The sequence below is a fragment of the Oryx dammah genome, unplaced genomic scaffold (assembly GCF_014754425.2).
Source record: "Oryx dammah isolate SB20612 unplaced genomic scaffold, SCBI_Odam_1.1 HiC_scaffold_15, whole genome shotgun sequence".
In the NCBI taxonomy this organism is placed as follows: Eukaryota; Metazoa; Chordata; class Mammalia; order Artiodactyla; family Bovidae; genus Oryx; species Oryx dammah.
Window position 1 is genome coordinate 31,017,639 of NW_024070199.1, and position 26,886 is coordinate 31,044,524.

The 26,886-nt window shown below is 45.9% G+C and overlaps 1 protein-coding gene and 1 pseudogene across 4 annotated transcripts in view; one reads left to right on the plus strand and one right to left on the minus strand.

Annotated features, from left to right (window-relative positions):
- The first annotated feature begins 8,707 nt into the window (after positions 1–8,707).
- On the plus strand, positions 8,708–9,490 carry LOC120874895 (annotated as a pseudogene).
- A 9,191-nt stretch (positions 9,491–18,681) lies between these two features.
- ARHGAP32 (Rho GTPase activating protein 32) overlaps positions 18,682–26,886 on the minus strand; it is a 128,616-nt gene continuing 120,411 nt past the window's right edge. For all 4 annotated transcript variants that reach the window (XM_040255662.1, XM_040255663.1, XM_040255660.1 and 1 more), the window contains 2 exons: positions 25,828–26,801; positions 18,682–24,641 (listed from right to left, as the gene is read on the minus strand). In XM_040255662.1, coding sequence (XP_040111596.1) covers positions 22,383–24,641; positions 25,828–26,801 — 3,233 coding nt within the window. In that variant the 3' untranslated portion in view covers positions 18,682–22,382. The remainder of the gene's footprint in view (positions 24,642–25,827; positions 26,802–26,886) is intronic.

The window sequence follows — 26,886 nt, forward strand, 5'->3', positions numbered from 1 at the left end:
AACCTAAGCACACATCCTATTGGTTCTGTTTACCTGAAGAACTCTAACACAGACACAGAACTCCCTCTGGTTGTCAGATGGTGCAGACTGAGATTCCCTATCTCCACAACGTTGCAGAACCAGCTGGAATGTCTGTCCTGAGGGCCAAGGAGTAGGAAAAGGGATGACTGCACCTCTCATATCAGCGCTGTCTGCCTGAGTTGGGCCCATGCTGACAGTCACAGTGGCAAAACCTTCATTACTAGGACTCCAGGAAGAAAAGACCTAGAGAGAATTTATTTAGTCTTTGCAAAAGTATATGGTGTCCTCATTATTGACCAGACACTGTGCTAGAGATGAGATTTTAAAAATGATTATAATAAATTTAATTGAATCTGAAACACAATCCATTATAGATACACAATATTTTATGTTCCCAGAAAACAGAAAAAAAAAAAACCCTTCAGACTTCAGAGATATAAAAATGGGAAAAAATGCATCTCAGAATGAATAAAGTAGGATAATTATGATAATAATAAGATGGCTAAGACTTGCCATGTACAGGTACTGTTTTGAGCATTTTGTGTGTATTAATTCTTTTAATACGGTCACTTATAAGATAGAAACCATCATCATCCCATTTTATGGATGAGGACACTGAGAATCAGACAGGCTAGGTGCCCTGCCCAGGTTCACCAGCTCTTAAGTGGCAGAGCCAGGATTTGAATTCAGGCAGACAGGCTCCAGAATCTGTGCTCTCAACTACTCTGCAAGAACCATGGTTAGGAGATAGCTCATTCTGAATCTGTCTCATTGTTTAGGGACCTGCTGAGCAGCCCATGGCCCATTCCAGAAAGTCCAGTACCTGTCAATCAATTTGACTGTAAGTGACCACTCTTAAACATACCACTAGCTTTTTTTGAGAAGTTCAAGTAAAATATATCTACAGCCGCTCATGACTCTGTCACGAATCACTTGGTCAGAGGGCAATTTGGGGACAGGACAGGGCTTCAGGCGCCACATGTGGTTGTCTGAATTTATTCGTGGTGCTCAGTCACTCAGTTGTGTCCCACTCTTTGGGACCCCATGGACTCTAGCCCACTAGGTTCCTCTGTCCATGGGGGTTTTGCAGGCAAGAATACTGGAGTGGGTTGCCATTTCCTTCTCCAGTGGATCTTCCTGACTCAGGGATCAAACCCATGCCTCCTGCATTGGCAGGCAGATTCTTTAACAATGTGCCACCTGGGAAGCCCTTGGATTTATTGAGAGGATATCAAATGACTTCATCTTCTCATGATCCTCACCCAGGAGTTCATGGAGTAAGTGATTATCACACCAATCAGAAGCAGAACAGATGCTAAGGACCAAAGATCTGGACAAAATGCCCATTCCCAGCGGGCTCCCTGAACTTGAGGACACAAAACGAAAAGACCTCACCCAGGAGATGTCAGAAGCAGAATATTAGGAAGTGCCCGGCAGGGTAATTTCTGAGATGGTATATTCTTCTCTTATCATTTTCTCCTGGGTATTCACGGCATCCTGGGGGGATCTCACCTCAGCAGAATGATGATGCTGCCACTCCAGTTCCCATGGAAACCGAACTAGGACAGAAGGAAAAGAAGGCTCGTCAAGGTCATCAGAGCAAGGAAAGTGGAGACAAGGACAGCAAGGAACGGGGGTTCTTCCTCCCTCTCATCCCTGAAACAGGAGGCTCTGTCAGCAACATGACCTTGGGGCCCAAGGCAGCAGTCTGCAGTGACCCAGGACAGGGTTGGGGGTGGGGGCTTCTCCTCCTGCCTCCTGGTCTAGCCCTGCATCTGATTTTCAGGAGACAGGAGATGTGTGCTGCAAGTTTTGGGGATGAATGATCATCCTCATGTGCCCCCCTACACCCTAACTCAGAGCCACTAAGTTTCTAGCACCATATTCATTATCAGCTTCAGGAAAAGGTCCTGGAGTCAAGGACTGCCACTCTGAGGATACCCTGATCAGAAAACTCAGGGACCACAAGGATCCTGAACCATCTTCCTCCCATCCACCTTCTCCTCCCCGAGCTTCCCCATGTGTCTGTCTGCTGCAGAACTCCCTCAGCCCTTCCTTGCTTAACATTCCATCCCCAAACTTCTCCTTCCTTCTAAAAGCCTTAACAAAAGACCTTTCTGTCTCCCAGTCGCCCAGGCTTCAGAGCAAGTCTGGTCATTCCCCTGGAGCTGTTTATCAGGTCTGGACACCCCCAGATCTGTACAGGCCCAGAGTTGGGGAGTGGGGGAACAGATCACCAAATGTGAGTACCCTGTCCTCGAGTCACGTGAGGCTGGGCGTCCAGGTACAGAACTCAGAGACCCAGTGACTTAATGGGGACAGAGTTTTCCGGAAGTGGCCGGCAAAGACAAGTCCACACAGTCACTACTCATTTTCATCAGGCTCCAGATTGTGCCAGGCGCCTGCGGCATCACTGTGGGGCTCTGAGTCTCCCATTAGCCCAGGCACTACCTCCAGACCCCATTGTCTGAAGCCTGAGCATTTCTGAGCTTCCCTGGGAGATCCTTTCTGCTGAAATTGGCTTCTCCTCATTTGCCAGTTCTTAAGAGGTTAGAGAAAGTGCAGAAAGTGCAGGATACAAACAGAAGCGGTGGTGGAAGCACTAGGGCAATAATGGTTATTATTGTTAGAGTCAGTTTATTCCCTCTACAGTTTTCCTTAGCTCACCGGGGGAAGAAGTCTATCCATCCAGAGTGAAATTGCAGGGCTAGGCTATTCTCACTCGTCTAGGAGATGCATTTACAAACTTAAAGGGTTAAGGAGAAGGGCTTGGGGTGGTGGGACTAGCACAGTCAGCAACTAGCCAACCAGCCCTGTGACTTTAGGGACAGCAAGAGCCCGCTGTTTCCACAATTGTAGCTTGTGGGTTATCATGATTCTCTAAGGCTGCTTCCAGCTGTAAAATCTTATGCTTCTCTGGAAAGAAATTATATTAATGATTAACATTCCCTTCTTCATCAGGGCCCAGGCTTAGAGCTGAAAGCTGCCAGCCTGAACCTAAACTCCCTGCACATCTACCCAGAGACCACGCATCAGCTGCCCAGATGAAGAGCTGTGGAGGGAACCTCCTGGGGGCTAAAGAAGGGGAAATTCAGGAGGAGGAGGGGAAGTTGGGGAAGGAGATGTGGAAAGAGGGGGAGAGGGAGGAAGAGGAGGGGGAGGATGTAAGGGAGGAGGAGGGCGAGCAGGGGGAGGGGAGAGGAGATGGGGGAGTGGTAACAATTTTGTGCCCATTTCACAGATGAGGAAAGTGAGGCCTAGAGAAGCGATGGGGGACCTAGAATCATAGCTAGGAGGATGGAGACATGATTTTGATGTCAACAGTTTGGCTTCTGAGTCCACCCTAAGAGGGCCTGCCTGGCCCTGTGGAGTCCCAGTGGGAAACAGACCCCGCCTTCCAACAGGGTGATTAGGGGATTTGAGTGACAGGGGAGCCCCCAGGATGGCACAGTCTCTGGAGCTGGGTGGGAGTTGGGGGGTCAGGGTGAGGACAAGGTTACCCGACCCTGGGTGTGGGATGCAGCTGCCTGACCCATGTGCAAGGAGGGTGCCCTCATCCCGCCACCAGGCACCCAAATAAAGAAAGAAAAATGTTTAAAAAATTAAAAATAAACAAAAATAAAAACCGGAGGCAAGACAAGTGATTTCTATAATACTCCAGCTGAGGAATGATGAGACTCTGAACTGAGCTACCAGCAGTGGGGCTACAGCTGTATAAGCAGGTGAACGCTGGAGTTTCCCACTTGAGTGATTCAGTCCATAAAGGATAATAAGGATATTTCAAGGGAAATACAGTTTGGAGAGGAAGAGTCTTAGTCACTTTAGACATGCTGAATTTGAGGAGCTTGTATGATACCTCACGGGGAACAGTCCAGCGGGAAGCTGAATGAAGTTTGGACTTGGGAGGAAATTCTGAACAAAATATACAGAGAAGTGGGGAAGGAAATCCTTGGCATGGATGTGATTTCTTAGGAAGAAAGTGAGGGCAGATAAAAAACCTGAGGACAAAATGTTTAGAAATATCAACATCAAAGTTGAGGCAGAAGTCGCCTGATGAATGGGACTTTAAATTAGGGAAAGTTAAAAAAAAATTTTTTTAAAGAAAAAATAAAATTAGAAAAAGTAATTTTTTAATGTCTATTTAGACCAATTTAAGGAGACCCTGGTTTGGTTCCTGGGTTGGAAAGTTCCCCTAGAGAAGGGATAGGCTACCCACTCCAGTATTCTCGGGCACCCCTGGTGGCTCAGACAGTAAAGAATCTGCCTACAATGTGAGAGACCTGGGTTCGATCTCTGGGTTGGGGAGACTCCCTGGAGGAGGGCATGGCAACTCACTCCAGTACTCTGGCCTGGAGAATCCCATGGACAGAGGAGCCTGGCAGCCTAACAGTCCATAGGGTCATAGAGTCGGACACGACTGAGGGACTAAGCACAGCACACACATTTTAACAAGATGGAATGTTGGGGTGCATAGTACTCAGTCACTCAGCTGTGTCAGACTCTTAGTGACCCCACAGATTGCAGCCCACCAGGCTCCTCCATTCATGGGATTTTCTGGGAGAGAAAACCGGAGTGGGTTGCTCTTTCCTTCTCCAGTAATTGATAAATATCAATACTATCCCAGAGTATTTAATAAATGTAGTGAGATGAATGCAATAAGCAGAGTTAAATGTTGCAGTTAGGTGTAGGAGGAGAGGACTGAGGATTGAGCTGGTGGGAATACAGCATATGACCAAGAAGAGTTCTGGTGATGCGGACGCAGCTGACCCTCTTCACTAAGGCTGGACACAAAGTAAAAAGGCTTTCGGTAAAACTGCCTTCAGTAAGAAATGCCACCAGCCAATTCTTTCGGCCTTGAGTGTAAGAAAAATCAAACAGATGTTTTATAAGGAGAAAATGGAAACTGCTTTTCTATACCTCACATATGAGTGGGGGCCGGAAGGATATTGGTTTAAGTGCCTCTTGGCTGGGAGCAAAATGGATTTTCCCCTTTCCTTTTTCATGAGTATGTGTTAGTCACTCAGTCATGTCTGACTCTTTGTGACCCCCACGGACTATAGACGACCAGGCTCCTCTGTCTGTGAAATTCTCCAGGCAAGCATAGTGGAGGGGGCTGCCATTTCCTTCTCCATTTCTGTGTATGTTGCTGCTAATAATTCACAAAGTATTTTCCTGTTTATACCTCAGTTCCCCCAAGTAAATGATTAACCATGATTACACATTAAGAAAAATAAGAACTTAAGCTTGAGAGCTTTACCATGTCCCAGAATTGGTTCTTAGTGCATTATTTTAAAAAAAAAGTTTTTGTGTTTCTCAGTTTGGCTACCTTGGGTCTTAGTTGCAGCATTCTGGGTCTTTGTCGTGGTACGCGGACTCTCAGGTGTGGTATGAAGGTTTAGTTGCTTCGAGGCATGTGGGATCTTAGTTTTCTGACCAGGGATCAAACCCACGATTCCTGCATTGCAAGGTGGATTCTTACCCACTGGACCACCAGGGAAGTCCCCTCAGTGCTTGATTGATCTCAACTCATTTGTTCTGCACAAGCATGTTATAAACTAGGAACTCATCCTTATTTTATAGAAGAGTGAACAGAGGGCTAGGGAGGTCCAGTGACTTAATGAGAGTCATCCAATGAAAGACACCCACATAAGAATTCATGCCTATGCAGTCTATGTCTCGTGTCTGTTCCCTTGTCTAGCATTTTACACCACTTTTAGTTCACAGGTCCCAGGGACTGTTAATAAATAGAAGCCACTTACATGACACAGTTACTTTTGATTTTCTCAGAAGGAATCCAAGATAATCAACAACTAGGAATGGCCATGGGGGTTTCTGATAAATAATCAGTGAAACAGAATAACTCATAAATGTTCTCTCTTGCTGTTAGGCTCTATAATATATGTACATTTCATTACATGACCCTATGCATATTTATCACTTTAGATGGTTTTCACCTCTCTGGTTTTAGCTAGATTATAAATTCTCTGAGGCTAAAAGTACAAACTCCTAATATTCAGAGCCTAGCCCAGGAAAGCAGTGAAAATCTGTTGATGCATTTTTAATGAATGATTCAGGTAATGAAGGGGAGCTTGAAAAAGCTTCTTTCAGTCACATAAAGATTTCTCAGTTATTTTCCAAATAGCCTGAGTTGGGAAGTCAAAATCTAAAATATGTTTTAGGGCTTGGTATTTTTTAGAAGATATTTTAAATACATTTTTATGACTTCAAGAGAAATGTATCCATAAAGACATAATTCATTTTGAAAGGACCCCATGGAATCTATAATATTAGGAACTTTTTTTAAAAAAGAAAAGAATAAAATTTCTTACTTGAGTTAGTTTCTAAACCAAAGGGCTACAAGTGAAGGGTGCCTGTGGTCCAAAGTTACCCCAAACTCTTGAACCAGCATACTGAATGCTCCTCTCTCCCTTTCCATCAAGGATATACTCAAGTACAACCCCTGCCTACTGGAAATATCTGATGTGAAATGTTAAAGAATAAACACTGGTGACTGGAGCCACTCTACTGAAAGTCTAAGAGGGCTTCTGCTCTTGGTAAAGGAGAGTCAGTAATTTAGAAGAACAATCCAGCTGAGAACAAATATGAAAGATAGACAAAAATCTTAGAAAAGCAAACTTCTCTCATATCAGAAACCTGATGCACTGCTGGCAAGAATGTAGCGTGCTACAGCTACTTCGGGAAAGCATGACAGTCCCTCAGAAAGTTAAGCACCAGGTCACCATATGACTCAGTGATTTCCACTCCCCAAAGAAGTGAGAAGGTATGCCCACACAAAGTCGCCAACATGAATGTCCGTAGTAATATTATTCATAGCAGCCAAAAGGGGAATATGACCCAAATGTCCATCAAGAATGTATAAACAGAATGTAGCATTTCCACACCATGTACTCTCATTTGGCCACAACAAAGAATCAAAGACTGATAGATGCTCCAACGTGGATGAACTTTATAAGCATGCTATGAAGCTAGAGACAAAAGATCTTGTATTATGGGATTCCACTTATATGAAATGTCATAATAAGCATTTCGTAGAGACAGAAAGTAGGTTAATGGATGCTTAGGATCAAGGGAATTGGTAGGTGAGAAAGGATACAGGGCTTCTTTCTGAGGTGGTGAAAATGTTCTAAAATTGACTGTGGTAATAGTTGCATAATTCTATGAATATAGTAAAAACCACTGAATCCTACACTTTAAATGGGTGAATTGTATTACCTGTGAACGGTATCTCAATAAAGGTATTAACAGAAAAAACAAACAAACAAAAAAACACTGCTCTCAAAGGCACTGTTAGCTGTTGGTAGTAAGTTAACAAGATCACAATGAGTTACTGGGAGAAGACCTAGGGACAGAGCGGAAGCCCAGAGAGGTACTTGTGGAATTTGGGGCCACTTCCCCTTTCGGAGTATGTGTTGGTTCTACAGGAACTAGCTGAAGGGCACATCGCATATTGCAGGTGGCACATTGCTGGGCTTACTGCCCCTGAGTGTGAGCTCATCAGAGTAGGGATGAACTGGATATAGGAGGGTGACCTGATGAAGCCAGTTCTCCTTGGGCTGGGAAAGTCTGCCCTAGGGGCAAACTGAACATATCAGATTGTTCTCAGGGGGACTTCAGTTCAGCTTCAAGCTCTCTCCATGTCTGGAGCTGGATTTGGAAACTTCAATTGTTGGCATCCCTAGATACATAGCAGAAATGAGCATAAATCCCTTCTGGAGGAAGGTGATATCATTCGAGTCCTCAAGTTATTTTAGCAAACAATTTTTGAAAAAGAATCAGTTCAGTCCAGTTGCTCAGTTGTGTCTGACTCTTTGCAACCCCACGGACTGCAGCACACCAGGCTTCCCTGTCCATCACCAACTCCTGGAGCTTGCTTAAACTCGTATCCATCAAGTCTGTGATAACAAGAAATAACTAGCACACAATAAGAAAACAAGCTAAGAGAAAAAAAAATAGGCTGTAGAAACAGACCTAGAGGCACTACAGAAATAGGAGTTATTGGACACAGACTTTAAAATATCTATGCCTGTGACCCAGAAATCCCATAATGGGGTACATGGACAGAGAAAACCATGACTCAAAAAGACATATGGACCGCAATGTTCGCTGCAGCCCGTTTACAATAGTGAGGCTATGGAAGCAAATGTCCATTGACAGATGAATGGATAAAGAAGCTGTGGTACATATATACAATGGAATATTACGCAGCCATAAAAACGAACAAAACTGGGTCATTTGTAGAGACAGGGATAGACCTAGAGACCATCATACAGAAAGAAGTCAGAAAGAGGAAAACCAATTTCATATATTAACACATATATGTGAAATCTAGAAAAATGCCACAGATCATCTTATTTGCAAAGCAAAAGTAGAGACACAGACACAGAGAACAAATGTGTGGATACTAGCGGGCAAAGGGGTAGGTAGTGGTGGAAGGAATTGAGAGACTGGAACTGATACATATTCACTATTGATACCACGTGTAAAACACATAGGGGCTTCTCTGGTGGATCAGATAGTAAAGAATATGCCTGCAGAGAAGAGGGATCCAAGTGGTGGGACTCGCGCCACGGCCTAGGAGATATGAAGGCCTCCTCGCTGCGCCCCACCACCCCCCGCCAGCCCCTGGGGTCCAGGCTCAACCTCACTGTCTGCTCCCCTGGCCCCCATGGAGAAGACAGAGCTGATCCAGAAGGCCAAGCTGGCCGAGTAGGCCGAGCGCTATGATGACATGGCCACCTGCATGAAGGCCGCGATGGAGCAGGGTGCCGAGCTGTCCAACGAGGAGCGCAACCTGCTGTCGGTGGCCTACAAGACTGTGGTCGGGGGCCGCCGGTCCGCCGGTCTGCCTAGAGAGTCATCTCCAGCATCAAGCAGAAGACCAACACCTCGGACAAGAAGTTACAGCTGATCAAGGACTACCGGGAGAAAGTGGAGTCCGAGCTGAGGTCCATCTGCACCACGGTCCTGGAATTGTTGGATAAGTATTTAATAGCCAATGCAACTAATCCAGAGAGTAAGGTCTCCTATCTGAAAATGAAGGGAGATTACATCTGGTACCTTGCTGAAGTTGCTTGTGGTGATGATTGGAAGCAAATGATAGATAATTCCCGAGGAGCTTACCAAGCGGCTTTCGATATAAGCAAGAAAGAAATGCAACTCACACACCCCATCCAGCTGAGGCTGGCTCTTAACTTTTTTGTGCTCTACTATGGGATCATCCTCAATAACCCGGAACTGGCCTGCACACGGGCTAAAACGGCTTTCGATGAGGCTGCTGCAGAACTCGACACACTGAATGAAGGAAGACTCGTACAAAGACAGCACCCTCATCATGCAGCTGCTGAGAGACAATCTCACACTATGGACCTCAGACAGGGCAGGAGAATGTGATGCGGCAGAAGGGGCCGAAAACGAAGTGCATACAGGGTGCCATCTTTCTTCCCCTTGAGACCTTTTTACTCATCTCCATTCCTCACTCCATTTGGATTTCCGATAGCAAAGAAACCTATTCATGTGTATGGAATCAACTGTTTCTAGTCTTTTCACACTGCAGCTTTGGGAAAACTCCATTCCTAGATTTGTGTTTGTCTTAGCCTTCCTGGTGTGCAGTTACTGCTGTAGAGAAGTATTAATAGCTTCATTTCATACAAACATAAGTAACTTCCAAACACTTATGTAGAAGACTAAAAATGTATCTGGTATTTAAGTAATCTGAACTAGTTCTGCAAGTGACTGTGTTTTGTATTACTGTGAAGATATGAAAATGTAGCTAATTACAATTTAAAGAGTGTTCTACATAACTTCTTAATTTCTACATTCTCTCCTTTACTCTTCTTCAGAGATTTCCTTTCAGTAAGCAACTTTTCCATCCTCTTAATATATTCCTTTTTAGTAGGAAGCCAAAAGTATAGATTGAATGGAAAAGCATTCGACATTTTGGGGCTGGGGGATCACAGATTAAAATGCCTCCTGTATCATATGTGATGGAGGTCTTCTGTATCTGTGACAACAGGGAGTTTCCTTATTCACTCTTCATTTGCTGCTGTTTAAGTTGACAACTTCCCTTCCCAATAAAAACTCACTTACACCTCCTGCCTTTGTAGTTCTGGTATTCACTTTACTATGTAATAGAAGTAGCATGTTGCTGCCAGAATACAACCATTGCTTTTGGCAAATTAAAGTGCATGTCATTTCTTAATACACTAGTGAAGTGAAGTGAAGTCGCTCAGTCGTGTCCGACTCTTTGCGACCCCATAGACTGTAGCCTGTCAGGCTCCTCCATCCATGGGATTTTCCAGGCAAGAGTGCTGGAGTGGATTGCCATTTTCTTCTCCAGGGGATCTTCCCAACCCAGGAATCGAATCCAGGTCTCCCACATTGCAGGCGGACGCTTTACCATCTGAGCCACCAGGGAAGCACTAGAAAATAATACACTAGAAAGGGGGGAAAAAGCATACAGTCCAGTCTAAAACATTAGTACTTTTCCATGCAGATTTGTGCACATGTGAAAAGGTGTCCAGTTTGTCTAGTGATTGTTATTTAGAGAGTTGGACCACTATTGTATGTTGCTAATCACTTTCATGCATTGGAGAAGGAAATGGCAACCCACTCCAGTGTTCTTGCCTGGAGAATCCCAGGGACGGGGGAGCCTGGTGGGCTGCCATCTATGGGATCGCACAGAGTCAGACACGACTGAAGCGACTTAGCAGCAGCAGCAGCAATCATTGATTGTAGTCCCAAAAAAGCCTTGTGAAAATGTTATGCCCTATGTAACAGCAGAGTAACATAAAATAAAATTACATTTTATAAACCAAAAAAAAAAAAAAAAGAATATACCTGCAATGCAGGAGCCTCAGGTTGGATCCCTGGGTCAGGAAGATCCCCTGGAGAAGGGAATAGAGGGCTGTCTACTCCAGTATTCTTGCCTGGAGAATTCCACAGATGAAGGAGCCAGCGAACTACAGTTCTTGGGGTCACAGAGTCGGACACGACTGACCGAACAACTAACACACACAAAAAAATACGTAACTAATGAGAAGCTACAGTATAACTCAGGGAATTCTACTCAATGCTCTGTGATGATACAAACAGGAAGGAAATTCAAAAAATTCAAAATTCATATGTATATGCACAGCTGATTTTTCTTCAGTGGCTCGGTGGTTTAGAATCTGCCTGCCCATGCAGGAGACGTGCTTTCCATACTGGGCCATGAAGGTTGCCTGGAGGAGGAAACGGCAAGCCACTCCAGTATTCTTGCCTGGAAAAATCCCATGGACAGAGGAGCCTGCTACCCACTCCAGTATCCTGGTCTGGAGAATTCCATGGACTGTATAGTCCATGGGGTCACAGAGTCCGACATAACTGAGCATGCACACAGGGTACATAGCTGATTGCTTACAGTAGAAATTAACACAATATTGGAAAGCAACTGTGAAAGTGAAAGTTGCTCAGTCATGTCCGACTCTTTGCAACCCCATGGACTATACAGTCCATGGAATTCTCCAGACCAGGATACTGGAGTGGGTAGCAGTTTCCTTCTCCAGGGGATCTTCCCAACCCAGGAACTGAACCCAGGTTTCCCAAATTGCAGGTGGATTCTTTACCCACTAAGCCTCTAGAGAAGACCAAGATTACTGGAGTGGGTAGCCTGTCCCTTCTCCAGCTGATCTTCCTGACCCAGGAGTTGAACTGGGGTCTCCTGCATTGCAGGCAAATTCTTTACCAGCTGACTTATCAGGGAAGCTGAAAAAGTAACTATACTCCAATAAAAATTAAGAAAATAAATAAATTTTAAAAAGATCCCACATAGAAGTTCAAAGATATAGTAATGAATGAGCAATGAAAATGATGAATGAGTGAATCTAAACGACTATCCAAACATTTGATTTATAATAAATACAGAATTGATTAACTTTGGGAACAGGAAATTTTTCTCAATAATTGGTGTTAGACAATTATATCCATATAGAAAAAAATGCTAAACTCAACCCATATCATATTATATGGAAAAATCAATTCAGCTATATTATGAGTTACAGTATAAAAGGTAAAACAATAAAATTTCTAAATTTGTGACCTCATGGTATGGAACGACTTTTTAAATAGGACATAAAATTCACCAACCATAAATGAAAAATTGATAAAGCAGACTACATAAAATTAAGACTTTATTCCTCAAAATGTATCATTAAGAGAGCAAAACAAGCCAGAGACATGGCTCTTGGCCCCATGGAACTGTTGTGGCTGGCTTGGGAAAGTTAGAACCACCTGTTCTAGATCACACTTATGTTTCCAGCCCTTTGTAAACCTAAAAGCTCAATTCAGGATGGGAAAGTCTGCAAACTTTGTTCCCTAATCCTAACCCTAAGAAGCCTGGGAATATATGGTGGGTTAAGTTGGGGGCTGCTCAGTTTCTCAGTTTGGAGGCTGTCTTTTCAGTTAGGCTAAGAGAAACAGTGAAGGAAGCTGCACACGCCTAGATTGTAAAGTGCCCTTGCTTTTTCCTTCTGTGTGAGGCTAGGTGAGCCCCCGACAGGCCAGGGAGTGGTGGGCAGAAAAGGTTGGTTCTAGAATGAGCCTGGGGGATGACATCGCTCCAAGAATGATGGCGTCTAAATCATGGATGAAACTGATTCTTCTGGGGAGTTCCATTTAAAAATACAGGTTGCCAGCAGAGGTGGTGGGAAGGATGAGGGAAAGGATAGGTAGGGAGTTTGGAATGGACATGTACACACTGCTATATTTAAAATGGATAACAAACAAAGGCCCTACTATATAGCACTGGGAACTCTGCTCAATGCTTTGTGGTAACCTGGATGGAAGAGGGGTTTGGAAAGAATAGATCCATGTATATATACGGCTGAGTCCCTTCACTGTTCACTTGAAACCATAACAACATTGTTAATCAGGTATTTTTGTTGTTCAGTCACTAAGTCATGTCCATGGACAGCAACACGCCAGGCCCCTCTGTCCTCCACTATCTCCTGGAATTTACTAAAACTCATGTCCATTAAGTTGGTGATGCCATCCAACCATCTCATCTTCTGTCACCCTTCTCCTGTCCTCGATCTTTCCCAGCCTTAGGGGTTTTCCCACTATACACCCCCCAAAAATAAAAAGTTTAAAAAAAAAGTTCTCTGGCCATCAAAGAGACAATTCATTCAGTGGTGCATAGAAATCTATATTTAAAAAAAAAAAAAAAAAACTCGGCAGGGAATTCTGATGTTGTGTCCAGGTTTGGAAACTCTGCTGAAGGTCAGAAACCCTTCCAGGACTCAGCCTATGAAAATGGAGACGTCTGTCTCCAAACGTTTATGCCATTTCCTAAAATAGCAATAAACAAAACCACGAAATGATCCTTAGAAAGTATCAAGTCTCCTAATGAAAGCAACCTCTCCCTGGTGTTCTTGGGACAGAGGGCATTTTCATCCAGGTGCTGGGTGTCACAGCTCCAGTCTCACCCTCCTGTTCTCATGGCTGGCTCTTCATATCAGCTCTCCAGTCCAAGTCCGTACCCTTGAAGTGCCCTTGTGGAAGTGGGTGAGAAGAGAAGAGCAAGAAAACAGCCCAGGGAGCATCCAGAGGTCCCAGCCGCCCTGGCCCGCACACACAGGACACTTTCGAGGAATCAGCGCGTCACCAGCGCCATCTGGTGGCTTCTTTGAAATCCTGCTCTCCAGGACGCGGGAAGATCAGGTCTCAGCGTCGAGATGCCTACTGGTTACAAAGGCAGCTCTTCCCGCAGGACTGTGCGTGGCCAAAACAGGAGTTTTCTAGTTATTGTTTCTATGACCCCTTTCTTTCTTTCTTTTTTAAAATTTTATTTTAATTGAAGGATAATTTCTTTAGAAGGTTGTCTAGGTTTCCGCTGTACAATAACATGAATCAGTTGTAAGTATACGTATGTACCCTCCCTCTTGAGTCTCTCTCCCTCCCTCCATCCCACCCAGCCTAAGTCATCACAGAGCGTTGAGCTTAGCCCCCTGGGTTATATAGCGGCTTCTCATGAGCTATTTTACACATGGTAGTCTGTATGTCTCAATTCTACTCTCTCAATTCGTCCTACCCTCTCCTTCCCCTGCTGTGCCCTTAAGTCTGTTCTCTATGTCTGTGTCTCTATTCCTACCCTGTAAATAAGTTATCAGTATTATTTTTCTAGATCCTATATATATATGCATTCATATACAATATTTATTTTTCTCTGACTTACTTCACCCTGTATAGCAGACTTTAGTTTCATCCACCTCAGTTCAACTGACTCAAATCCATGCCTTTTAAAGGCTGAATAATATTCCACCATGGCTTCCCTGATACCTCAGTTGGTAAAGAATCCGCCCACAATGCAAGAGACCCTGGTTCGATTCCTGGGTTGGGAAGATCTGCTGGAGAAGGGATAGGTTACCCACTCCAGTATTCTTGGGCTTCCCTGTGGCTCAGCTGGTAAAGAATCCGCCTGCAATGAGGGAGACCTGGGTTCGATCCCTGGGTTTCTTTTTTTTTTTTTTTTTTTTGATCCCTGGGTTTCGATCCCTGGGTTGGGATGATCCCCTGGAGAAGGGAAAGGCTACCCACTCCAGTATTCTGGCCTGGAGAATACCATGGACTGTATAGTCCATGGGGTCTCAAAGAGTCGGACATGACTGAGTGACTTTCACTTTTCCACCATATATATGTACCACAACTTCTTTAACCCTTCATCTGTGAACGGACATGTAGGTTGCTGCCATGTCCTGGCTATTGTACATAGTGCTGCAATGAACATTGGGGGTACATGTGTCTTTTTGAATTGTGGTTTCCTTAGGGTATATGCCCAGTAGTGGGATTGCTGGGTCATATGGTAGTCTCTTTCTTTAACATTTTTCATTCATTCATTCATTCAACAAGCCTATTTGCATACATACTGTGTGTCAAGGAATCGTAGGGCTTAGAAATCAGTGAAGGGATGCGGACAATTAGTAGGCAAAATATACAAACCTTTTCTGAATCAGTGTTATTTAGAGAATTAAGAGGGTGAGGGGATCGAGTGGTCTTGAACTGGGTCATCAAGGAAGGCCCTCTGATGGAGAACCCGGTGAAGAGAAATCGCCTCCCATGAGAAGGGCATCCTCAGCTGAGTGTACGGTTTGGGCAGGGAACCTGGGCTAGGGACAGAAAGCAAGGGCTTTCTGCACTACCAGTCTCCCTCTGAAGTTTCCTTTTAACCACCAAATTACATCTTGCATCTATCTCTACCAGTCAAGATTCTCTTCCTGCAAGATACGTCAACTATGTGAAACTCTCCAGTTTTACAGAAATGTTGACCCAACTGACTAAATTCTTAATGATATATAACAGAATCCTCTCTTCCTTAATTCTGCACAATCTTGCACCATCCCATAATACAAAGCCTGGACAACTTTTACTGGGTACTTGCTCTCCTGCTCTGCCCTTTAGGGACATTATCTACTTTAGTTCTCACAGCAACCCCAAGTGGTAGGTACTATTATTATTCCCATTTTAGAGATGAGAAAGCCATGGCTTAGTATGCATTTTAGAAAGGCTTTTAAGTAGTTAAGGGTTTTAGAATTTGTAGCAGTTAGGATTCAGTTACTCAACTCTAAAGTCTGCTTTTATTAGAGCATAAGCTTTTCAGGAGTACCTGGGTCTGACTCTCAGCTCCTTCACTCTTCACTAGCTGTATAGAGCAGTGGTGATGGGTTTAACCTCTGTGCGCCTTGGCTTCATCTGTAAACTAATGGGGAACAGATGAGTTCATAGACGCACAAGGCTTACAGCAGCAACCAGTACCATAGTATGTGGTAAGCACAGTGTCACCATGGGCTGTTCAAAACACTTCTATAGTATTGCCCACAGTTGATAAAATACACAAAACTGAAGAGTCAAGTATTGAATTATGTGCTGATAGTTCTTGTAAATGTTTTGATGAGAAAGGCAGGCAGATCACTTGGTTCAAAGGGTTATTTGTTATCCCTTAATACAGTGTTTGAATTGACTGTGTGAATAGCAATACGCATGAACTACACTTCCTAACAGCTTGAATGTTTCACAAATGAGACTTGACTATGTAACTGTATGATAGGAGACAGTGGTATAGACCTTGCCTGTCTAACTGTATAATGGGAGGCAACGGTACAGACCTTGACTATGTAGGTGTATAATAGGAGACAATGTTATAAACAGTCATGAGCATCTTACCAGTTTTAGAGAATGTTTTTTTTCTGTATTGCTTGTTAGGCCAATTAGACCTAATTTTTCTATCTTTCATTGCTATAAATAATTGAACCTGGGCTTAATATTTATTCACAGGGATAGAGAAATTAATGATAAACTTCTGGAATCACTAAAGAGATGGGGAACCATGGTGTGAATGAGAAAAAGTGGCAAAGCTCTAGAAACTAGAACTGGTTTCCCTCTGACAGGGGCCCATTCCATCTGCTGTCAAGTACATCTCAACCACCTGTGCTAGAATCAGCCAATGGGGGCTAAAACTGTAGATTCCTGGGTCCAACCCCAGACCCACCAGACTGTCTGGTGGTTGCCCTAGGAGTCTTATGTTTAACTGCCCTCCAGCTGCTTTATATGGAGTCTAAAGTTTGAGAAGTATCTGCCCAGTTTAAAGCATGAACATGTGGCTGAGAAATCTCAGGATGTTTTGCAAGATGTTTTTAGGAAATGGAAAAAACAGGCACTAACTGAATGGCTGTGTGACAGCTTAAGTTATGTGTCTGGCACTCCTATCTCTCTTCCCCCTGGAGTTCATGGAGGAGCTGGATGTCTTCTGTGGGTCAGCATTCCTCTCTGCGGAGCTGTTAGCATGGAAAATGCCATTGTGTCTAATCATATTGCTTTCTCACAAAAGGTCAAATGTAGGGAGAACTCTTAAAGAGTCTGTTTTTTTCTCCCTTCTAAGCATCTTACACAATAATCTCATCTTCTGAAACCTAGCTACCCAAGTACCTTTTAGGAGAAAAGAATCAGAGGTTCTAAGTAATGAAATACAGATGATGCAAAGCCCGTCTTTCAGAATTTTGCTCATCATTTTGACAAGCTTATTTATTTTGAATGGTTATTTAGAGGAAGTCTGACAGGTAGCATGTAGACAGTGGCAGGAAGTAACATCAGAAAGGAGAATTTAGGAAATAAAAAAAAAAAAAACACGACCATGATAGGACTCTTTTATGTATGGACTGGCATGATAGAGCATTTGGTATGCGTAGAAGCAAACACTTTTTAACTCAGTGTGTCTTGACCATATCACTATCTTATGGGACAGTGATCCACAGGTGTAAATGATGAGTCCTTCAGTATACTAACAGCAAAAGAAGTGTGTGGCTTGAAATATATTCTGGAAATACTATAATTAACTAAAATATTTAAAATAACAATTAAATCTCAATTTTCTTTTCAAGACATACATTCTCAATTATGCAATTATGTGAGAAACATGGCAACTAAAATGTCTTATTTCAGGTGTTTGCAGGTACTAGAAGTTTTAATGTAACAGGGAATCAATATTACTATAATGTGCCCTTTCCTGTAGAAAACCACAAAAGAAAATTTCAAACACCACCAATGTATTTACCACTGATTTCTCAGTGATAAGTAAATATACATTTTAAGAGGAAGGTATTCTATTTTCCTCAGCATGAAGGACATTTGGTAATAGTTGGTATGGAAATGAGAACTTCAGAAAATTAAGGACAGTGGAAGACACAGTGGAGATGTCATCTATGTCTTTTATCCGCTCTGAGCAGCAGTCTCCATGGGAACATGTGTTCAGGCTGGGCGTGTTTACTGGAAGCAGATGTCACACCTTGCTTCCGGTCTGCAGTGTGGTAGCAGGTAGACAGAACATGGTGGGCACGCCAGGGTCACCTGTACTGAACAGGTGACTTTCCTTCTGAATGACTGGCAAAAAAGTGACAGGCCCTAATATTTTAGGATGAAGAATGATTTGTAATTTATCATTCCTAGTAGGAAAACTAGAATTTCAATAGCTTGATACTGGGTTTGTTTTTTCCTTCAAAAATTTCTGGTTGATATAGAAGCATTTGAGAACTTTGGCACAGGAACGCATCTGGACCCCTATCTGGCAGCTGGGTGACCAACAGCATTTGACACATTGGAATGCTTCATCTTTATCCGCACACCAGCTGGAAACAGGTGACCAAGTGTAGGAGATTCTTGTCTGGTCATTTCACTCCACAAAGTACACAGGATGCTTTGTGGGAATCTTGAGAAGTATGGCTGTATACAGAACCCCCTTCTGGAGAACCCTAAGAAGCTAGTTCACTCTCCTGGGCACCTTAAGCTTGGGAGCCAAGAGGCAGCCCAGGGCACAGTTGCCTGCAGGCAGCCCGACCAGCAGCAGGTCCGCTCAGACCCTGCAGTGCAGGCCAAGGTCTGCAGTTCCAAAACGACTGTCTGCCCTGGGGAAAAATTCAGCCAGGCAGCCTACTGTGAAAGATGAAGACAGGAGATATTAAGCCCCTTCCCTTAAATAAAGTATCTTTTTGGTATAAGAATTTGTGTCATAGAAACGCTTATCTTTTGGCCAGAATAGCCCCGATTACCCCTGATTACCCATCTACTTTGTTATAACTCACATTAGGTTTAGAAAGCAAACACGTACACAGGAAGTGTGTTTTAACCTGAAATAATTTTCTTGATATTTGAATTGCTTTCAGTGGGACATTTGCTTTAAACCACAAGATATCTCCGTCTGGATTATCAGAATACAAAATCCCTTCTCTCCCCGCCCCCCACCCCAACCGAAACAAACAAAGGAACAAACGAACAAAACCCCAAACCCACAACTCAGCTTCAAATAAGCTTTGAAGAAATGAGACTCTAAATATTTACATATGGGTCAAGAAATAAATCACAAACTATTTACAAAAATACACAAGCTTATATGCATTAACAATTTACACCAGTTCACAAAAATATTAAAACATAAAAAAAAACACTATATAAATTAAAGTTAAGAACTCAGAAGTATGAGCTAAGACTTCCTAGGATGCTTCTCTCATGCAGGTCATGGTTGAAAAATCAGATTTTGCTATCTTGGAATCTAAACTGTAAAACAACCATTTTTATTCTTTGAACACTAACAGCACTAATCAAAAAAGGAAAAAAGACCCTCTGTGCACACTGACATTATCTTGCACACAGTTAAAATATACCATTCCTGACATTCCGTTAACACACAGTACTAAAAGTCACATGCCTCTAACCATTTGGAAGTAACTTTCTGACATACTTTTGCTTTCATTATTACTCCTTACACACACTGCTCACACAATACTCTGCCAACATATTGGATGGGTGACTGACGGGGCTGGAAACAGATAAATGGACTTCGCACGCTCCTTTTTTTGAAACTAAAGGGTGGATTTCAAATTTACACTGTATACATCTATTGCTGCTTCAGGTGTGGTAACGACCTAGTCTATCTCCGCTCACATTAATGGTCCCTCTTCTTTACAGGATTATTCCTAGATATTTCAACCCGACCCTTTTAAAAAATGCTTTGCCATTATAAAAATGTGCAGGCCCTGTCTTTGGGACCGTCCCAGGGACTTTCATGTTTTTAGAAGGAACCTGAAGACGGTGAGCTGTCGATAAGGCTCAGATGAAATCTACTGAAAGGAGGTGGCATCTCTGGGGCTGTCAGCAGAGTCCCTGACGAGACATCCAGGGAATATTTATTTCAATCAAACCAAGCTGTGGCATCAGAATTTTGCCAAAAAAGGATAAAATCTGGAGACATGGCTGTGAAAATACCAACAGAATTAAAATTCTGGGTTTCACGAGTAAGGCAGCTCCGTTTCCTTGATCGTAGGCTCCACGTCTAAGTGTAAAAGTGCTGACACTTGGTTGCTCAACCTGCGACGTCATGTATCAACAAGGTGGCTGTGCTGAGGCAAGCTGGCTCACAGTGATCTGCCGTCTACCCGCGATAACCAGACAGGGAAGGATGCAGGCGAAGCCCCTCAGTAACTGCACCCGAAGTTAAGGCTGGATCTACACTCGGTGAAACACGCTAGATTGCAGTTTATGTTTCACACTTTTACCAGGAGTTTGAGTCATTTTTCTGTATTCAAAATATGTACCTGATATTTCCAAACTCATAGAACATTTTATAAAATAGACTTTAGTTTCAGGAGTAAACAGTGTGTGTGACCAATCCACAGGTATGAACACTGGACAGACTTCAGCCACATCTTTCTAGGCTCTCAGCTCCTAAAGCCATCTGTGTCTCAGGGCCACACCAGCTCCTCTCTCTAATCTCCGGGCTGCCTGTGAGAGCTCAACGGCTTGTCTTCCCTCAAAGCGGCCATCGGTCGCCTACTGACAAAGAGATGGTAATGGTTGGAAAAAAAATTAGTGCTGCATATTCACCAAAGAGCAAATTCCTGCACGGAACTCCTCATGTGTGTGCTAAACGGAAGTTTCCAACCAGGTTCCCTCCCACTGTGACTGCAGAGCAGGTGGGTCTGTACTGAGGCCTGAGTTTCACAGACCTTTTCTATAATTTCAGGATTTCCTCCATGATCTTTATTGAATCTCTTCGATCAATTCTGGGGGAACAAAAGAACACCTAACAGAGTATTTCCACATATATTAATAAGTAAATGTGTTGCTCTTAAAACTTTATTTTCTTTTTCTAAATATAAACCCTTAAAATGCAATCACATGATTTTTTAGATTTTAAAAAAACTGGCATGAATCCTAATCTTTACACAATTTCACAGCAATAATAGCAGCATCAATTTAGCCTCTTAAAAGATTTTTCTTTGCTCTAAATAAACGTTAGTTCCAAGTTTTAAAAAGCCAGAGCAGCAACCATCCAGTAAATGGAATGGAATTCTCCTAGTGTCTTCTACAAACTTGAGCATTTAAAACATGTGAATGTATAAAAATCAAGTATTATTAAGAGTTATGGAATGACATGATTATCTCACCTCGTTTTATAAATACAGGACTGCCTTCTGGTCTGGCGTTCGTGGTGAGGTGGGTTGACAAAATGGAATGCAAACTTTCAAAAGAAAGTCCTGGATATGGAACATGTTTAACATGTCTGTAGTGTTGCGAGGACTAAACCTGAAATGCTGGTGTGGATGGCAATTACAGTTAAGACTGCAATTGCCCAGGGACAGAGGGAAGACACAACACAGTAATTCCTCGGGACCTAAAGGATTGCTGCCCAGAATTCCAGCAGGTCAAATGGGCTGTGCTAAGTGTTATTGCAGGAACGCTCAGTTTACTAACGGATAATAATAACCTGTAGCTACTGTAAGAATTCCCAGGATACCTGGTTTAGAAACAAATTAATATGTAAATTTACAATCATGTGATATTATGTGTGTTTATCCAGGCAAACCATGCTGGTTTTTCATTGTTTTTTAAATGAGGGGGAAAAAAACTGCTTTAGGAAAACAAATTGTGTGAAATACTTCACTAGGATCACAATTTATCAAATACTATTGAGAAAAAAAAAAAAGAACTGAAGACAGGCAGCAGCTTAGAACCACTGATGTAGTTTCTGGTGCTAACGAAGGTCACAGACTTCCGCCTAAGAAGTTTCTTTAATTGTAACTTAGAAACCCCTCTGCCGTGGGATAAGTCTGTTCACTGAAGTGTGTGGAGCAACCAGGAGAAGAGCATGGTTCAGCCTGGATCTAATGGGTCTGACATTTTGTAATGACTATTAGATGTTTAAAGTCCTAATTCCTTTTTTTTTTTTGGCTATAATTTGTTAAATGTCCAATAATAGTCTTATGTGAAGGCTCAGGGAGAAGTTTCTCTCCACTCTAATTTAACACACAGCCCCTTCCAAGACAAGGAGGTATGACCTGACAAGGAAAACAAGTGACTCTCTGGGCAAGGCCATGGCTACTGGGAAAGCAAGTAGGAACAGGACAGGACAGGGCACACAAGACCTTCAAGAAGTGGGTGTCAGCTGCTCTGAAGGACGCAGCAAGTGCTAGGAAGGACGCGGTCAAACTCAAATTCCACTAAAGGCAGTCCTCAGGCTCTTACAAATCAGCCCTATGTGGCAAGTATGGTCTGTAACAAATTTCTTTACTAGGTTTTCAACACAGTGCTTCACAATCGTTCAGATCTTTAAATGACAAAAATGACAACAGTCTGTAGAAGAGGTGGTGATGAAGCTGGGAAGAGGGGAAAAGATGGTGATTTGTTTTTCTTCTTATTTTTTTTTAAATGTGGTGGTGGGGGGGGCGGTTTGTAGCTTTTTTTTTTTTTTTTGGTTACTGAAAAAAATAGAACAGTCCACTGTCCAGCAGAGGCTGCGTCAACTCTATTGCTCCCGGGGCTCATTCTGCATGGACCTGCGTTTCAGGAGGCTGCAAGGCCAGCTCTGTGGGCAGGAAGGCGCCCTGCCCCAGAGCTGTGGCGTATGTCCTGCTCTGGGGGTGGGGGAAGCCGGGGGGCATGTATGGGCCTATTGCCGCTGCTCCGAAGCCCCCTCGCTGGTGCTGGGGCGGGGAGTGGTAGCCCTCCAGGTTATCGTACTGCGGCCCGGCAGTCCCCCGGCCCGGGCGCTTGCCGTGGGTGTGGTAGTGGTACAGCACGCCGGGGTCCCTGTCCGCGCTCTGAGGGTGGTGCAGTTTGAGGCTGTGACTCCTCTCTGGCTTAGGGGGCGGGAGCGCGGACTGCGACAGATGCTCCTCCTCCTTGTAGCAGTCTCTGGGGTGCTTCTCTGAGGCCGGGGGCTGCCGGGCCCGGGGCCGCTCCAGCTCCTTGGGGAGCCGCACCTCTTTGTGGCTCGGTCTTAAAGACTCCGGCCCTGACGGCACGTATTTCCCTCCAGAGTTAAGGTAGCTGACAGGCTCGGCAGAGTCTGGAAGCCCTTTGGGCCCGTAGTCTAGCGGGCCAGCTCCCTGGGGGAAAGGGGGCCCATTCTTCGGGTCGCACAGCTGCCTATGGCTTGCTTCCTGATGCGGCCTGTGCTCGGGGAGGCTGCAGCCCGCGTCGTGCAGCTTTCGGTTCCTAACGCTGCTCTGCTTCTGGGGGAGGCACGGCTTCTCCGGCTGCCCGTTGCCGTACCCGCCCTGGTGGTGGGGCACGCGCTCCAGCTCCGGCTCCGCGTGCTTCCGGTAGAAGCGGTCCTCCCCCTCGGGGCTCAGGGCCTTGGCCGGGTGCCGCCCCTCCTTGCCCTCGGCCACCGAGAGTAGTCCAGTTTTCCCAGGATCCGACTTGCTGCGCAGGTGGATGACATAGATGCCGCCCAGGTCATCCGGCGCGCCGGCCGGGCTCATGTTGTCATACTGGGACACTACAGGCCCCTTGGCCTTCTGCCGCGCACGGCTCTCCCTGCGGATGGACTGCAGGCGGTACTTCTCCAGGTCCTCCAGGTCCCACGAGGCGTACGCGTGCTTTGCGTCGGCCACCGGGGGCATGTGGACCATGCTGTGGTCATTGGCCGGGAAGTAGCTGGCCACGCTGGGCCGGGCGCGCGCGGCCGCACCCCCGGCGAACGCGTACACATTCTTGCCCTGCAGCCGCGGGGCGAGGAAGGCCAGGTCGCGGCCGGGCAGGCGGTGCAGGGGCCGCAGCTGCACCGTGCCGTAGGCGTCCACGTCACACAGAGCGCCGTCGGGGCTGTAGTAGGAACCGGCCGAGCTGGCGTAGGGGCTGTACCGGTAGTGCACCCGGCCGTTCTCGAAGTAAGGCTGCAGCTGAGTGACGTGGTAGTCCGAGCGGGCCTGGGATGACTGATATGGCTTATACTGGTACAGGGGTCGTGGGCAGTAGGCGGGCTCCTCATCTGGGGGCACCTCTGTCCTGGAGATGGGGACAGAGCGGATCATGGAGGACGGAGGTGCGTGCAGAGACTGCACCCGGCGGATGGTGGGGTACGGTGGCATGTCCTCGGGGTAGCAGCCACCCCTGACGGACGAGCTCAGTGAGGACACGTACTCTGCCCGGCTACACGGCTTCGGGTGGTGTCCAGACACGCTTCTCCCAGGGGCCACGTACGTGTTGTACCGGGGGCCTGTGGAGGCTGGTGGCTCCGACCTGGACGCATACACCGGGTATGGCTCCGCTTTCCCGGGATGGGGTGGCACGCTCTGGGGGCGGAACTGGCAGTTTGGGGTCATACTGAAATGCAGACAGTTTTCTGGACCGAAGGGCTCGGTGGTGAGGTCAGGCCTGGCGAACGTGGGGTAAGCAGTCTTAAGAGGGCCGTGCTTGGCTTGTGGGATAGGGAGGGGCAAAGGCAAGGCTTCTTCCACGGAGGCAGCAGCAACGAAGGAGTGGTACCCGGCGCTGCCCGCCCCGTCGGCGCTGCCGGAGTGGAGGGCCGTGGCCAGTCTGCTCTCCATGGTCCTGGCGGGGGGCCCCGGGGTGGGGAAGCCACAGGAGGCGTGCCCGGGCACAGACTCGGCGCGCAGGTGCAGCGCGGGCGCCCTGGCACCTTCCCGCACCTTTTCAGGAAGGACGGGCTGGGGAGCTGGAGCGGAGGCTGGGCACTGCACAGCGGCCCCGCCATCCCCAACCAGGACAGGTGCAGGGTCACCCAGGCCCCTGGGTTCAGGCGGCCTCTCCGGAGCCGGAACTGCTCCTTGAACCTGTTGAAAGATGATAGTACTGTGAGTGTTTTTTTATGCTTCCCTCTATGAAATCAAACATTACTGAATTCATAACTCATAAGCTGAGGCCATGTGGGCAGCAGCTGGAAATTTCCCAAGCTGTGCAGAGGTGCTGGACAGGGCAGAGGCCTACCCATCCCTACAGTCAGGAAAAGAAGGCAGGCCTGTGTGGCCACCTGGTGTGGCAGCCAGCCCATCTTTGGAGAGCTGTTCTCATTTAGGATGGGTTTTCAAGAGATGGGGTGGACCATGACAGATCTGATTTGCTTAAAAGACCACATACCTGGTCCATCCGTGCAGCTCAGTCTCAACACCAAGAACATTCTGTTAAACAAGCAGTGCTGATTCTACCTGAAGAGTGTTTTGAAGTGATACCCACTGCCAAGTGGGCAGTTTTCAGCCCCCAGGCCAGGGAGGGACAAGAAGGGACATGTCCAGGTGGCATTCAACACAGCCTCCACCTCTCCCTCCTGCTCCAGTGTGTCTGTGGCAGCAGAGGACAAACATGGTTCTCACTGCAAGGCTGTACACGCTGCCCTTGAGAAATAAGTGGCTGGAAATAGCATCTTCCATAGAGGACTAGATAGTGAAGTCCTTTTAGTCCAAGGCGACAACAAAAAACCTTCACAATCTGCATGTAACATTCTCTCATCAAAACAGGTGCTTGACTATTCAACAATCTGCTGGCTAATGCTGAAAAAACAAAAAGTCCTAAGACACTGTCATCTCTGATATTTCTAGAAAGTTGGTAAGACATAAAGTCTTCCAAATGTCCTGAGACTACAGCACTTTGGTCGTGCAGACGTGAAAAACTGGCAAAGATGGTTGGACAACTTGCCCAGGGTCACACTGAGTCAGTGAGGGAGCTGGGAAAACCCCACAACTCTGACAGCCAATGGCCAGGTGGACTCCTGCACTCATAATCTCTTTGTAAAGGGAGAGGGTATAGTTAAACCACAGCCATGGAGAAGCTGCTCCTTTTTCAGAGAAAAGCCAGTATCAAGATAAAGGCAGATCCCAGTCTCAACCAGGAAGTGTTTCATGGAAATCGGCCTAGGACTTAAAATGAGACGTCAGATCTCACTCGAGGTAATGTCACACGCTGATGGAGAGTGGCACACCTTTAGAAAAACACTGCCTGCCACTTACCCACCCCACTTCTTACCTTATGGGGATTGGTTAGTCCTATACTGGCTGTAGTCTGTACCTGCCCCAGGACCGGGGGCTGCTCTGCGGGTCTCTGGGAAGGAGGTAGGGGTAGGGGACGGCTGGCTCGTTGAGCACGCTGAAGGGTGGCGGTTACATACTCCACTGCGCTGGGCTGTTCCGCCACGTCCCAGCTGGCTTCGCTGGCGCTTGCTATGGCCGCTGCTGGAGCATGCGTCATGTACGCCAGGGGGGCTGTGCTGGTGTTCTCTTCAGGGGACCCGGAAGGAAGGCAGATCTTGTCCCTAGGCAAATGAGAAGGGGCAGGACTTCTGTCTGCAAGTTCTGAAGGGTGATGGGGCTTATCCACACTGGCACCAAGGTAAGAAGGAGGCTCATCTCCACTGTAGAAATGGAGCTGATCGTGGTCCACAAACGAGACGGTCGGCACACTGGTCTTCACAGATTGGTCTTCAGGGAAAGTGATGAGATCATCAGACTTTGAGTCTGTCGAGGGAACGGAAGTGACTCTGGCCTTCTCTGGGTCCCCAGATAAATAGATTCGATGTGGCTGATCGCCTGGTAAGTCTGCCGGGGGGGACTGCCCCGTGGAGTCAGTGGTGCTGGAATGGGTATAGTCCCCGGCAGCTGCTGTGTCTGGCACTGGCTGGTCACTATGCCCAGGGCCCTTGTTCTGGAGGTGGGGCTGCTCTGCTGGCCTGTCGGTTTGGAAATAGGCTTTCTCAAGAGTAACGCTAGAGTAGGGAGCAGGCGGTCTGTCCTCGGCTGCAGCCACCGCTATGTCCCCACAGTGTGCACAGGCAGCCGGGGAAGTGCCTGGTCTCTTCAGTGACTGGGTGGAGGCCTGCTGTGCAGACTCTGCTAACGCCAGCGCCAGCAGGCGTGCCACGTTTTTCGGAGGCGGTGGTGGTGGGATAAGAGAGACTGAGCTTACAGGAACGGAATCCTGAGGGGGGTCATGTGTGTCTGCTCCTGGGGGGAAAAAGAAAGTGGAAAAGTAGCTTGTGTTATCCTACATGGAAAGCCAAACATTCCCCCATTTTATCACTAAAAAAAA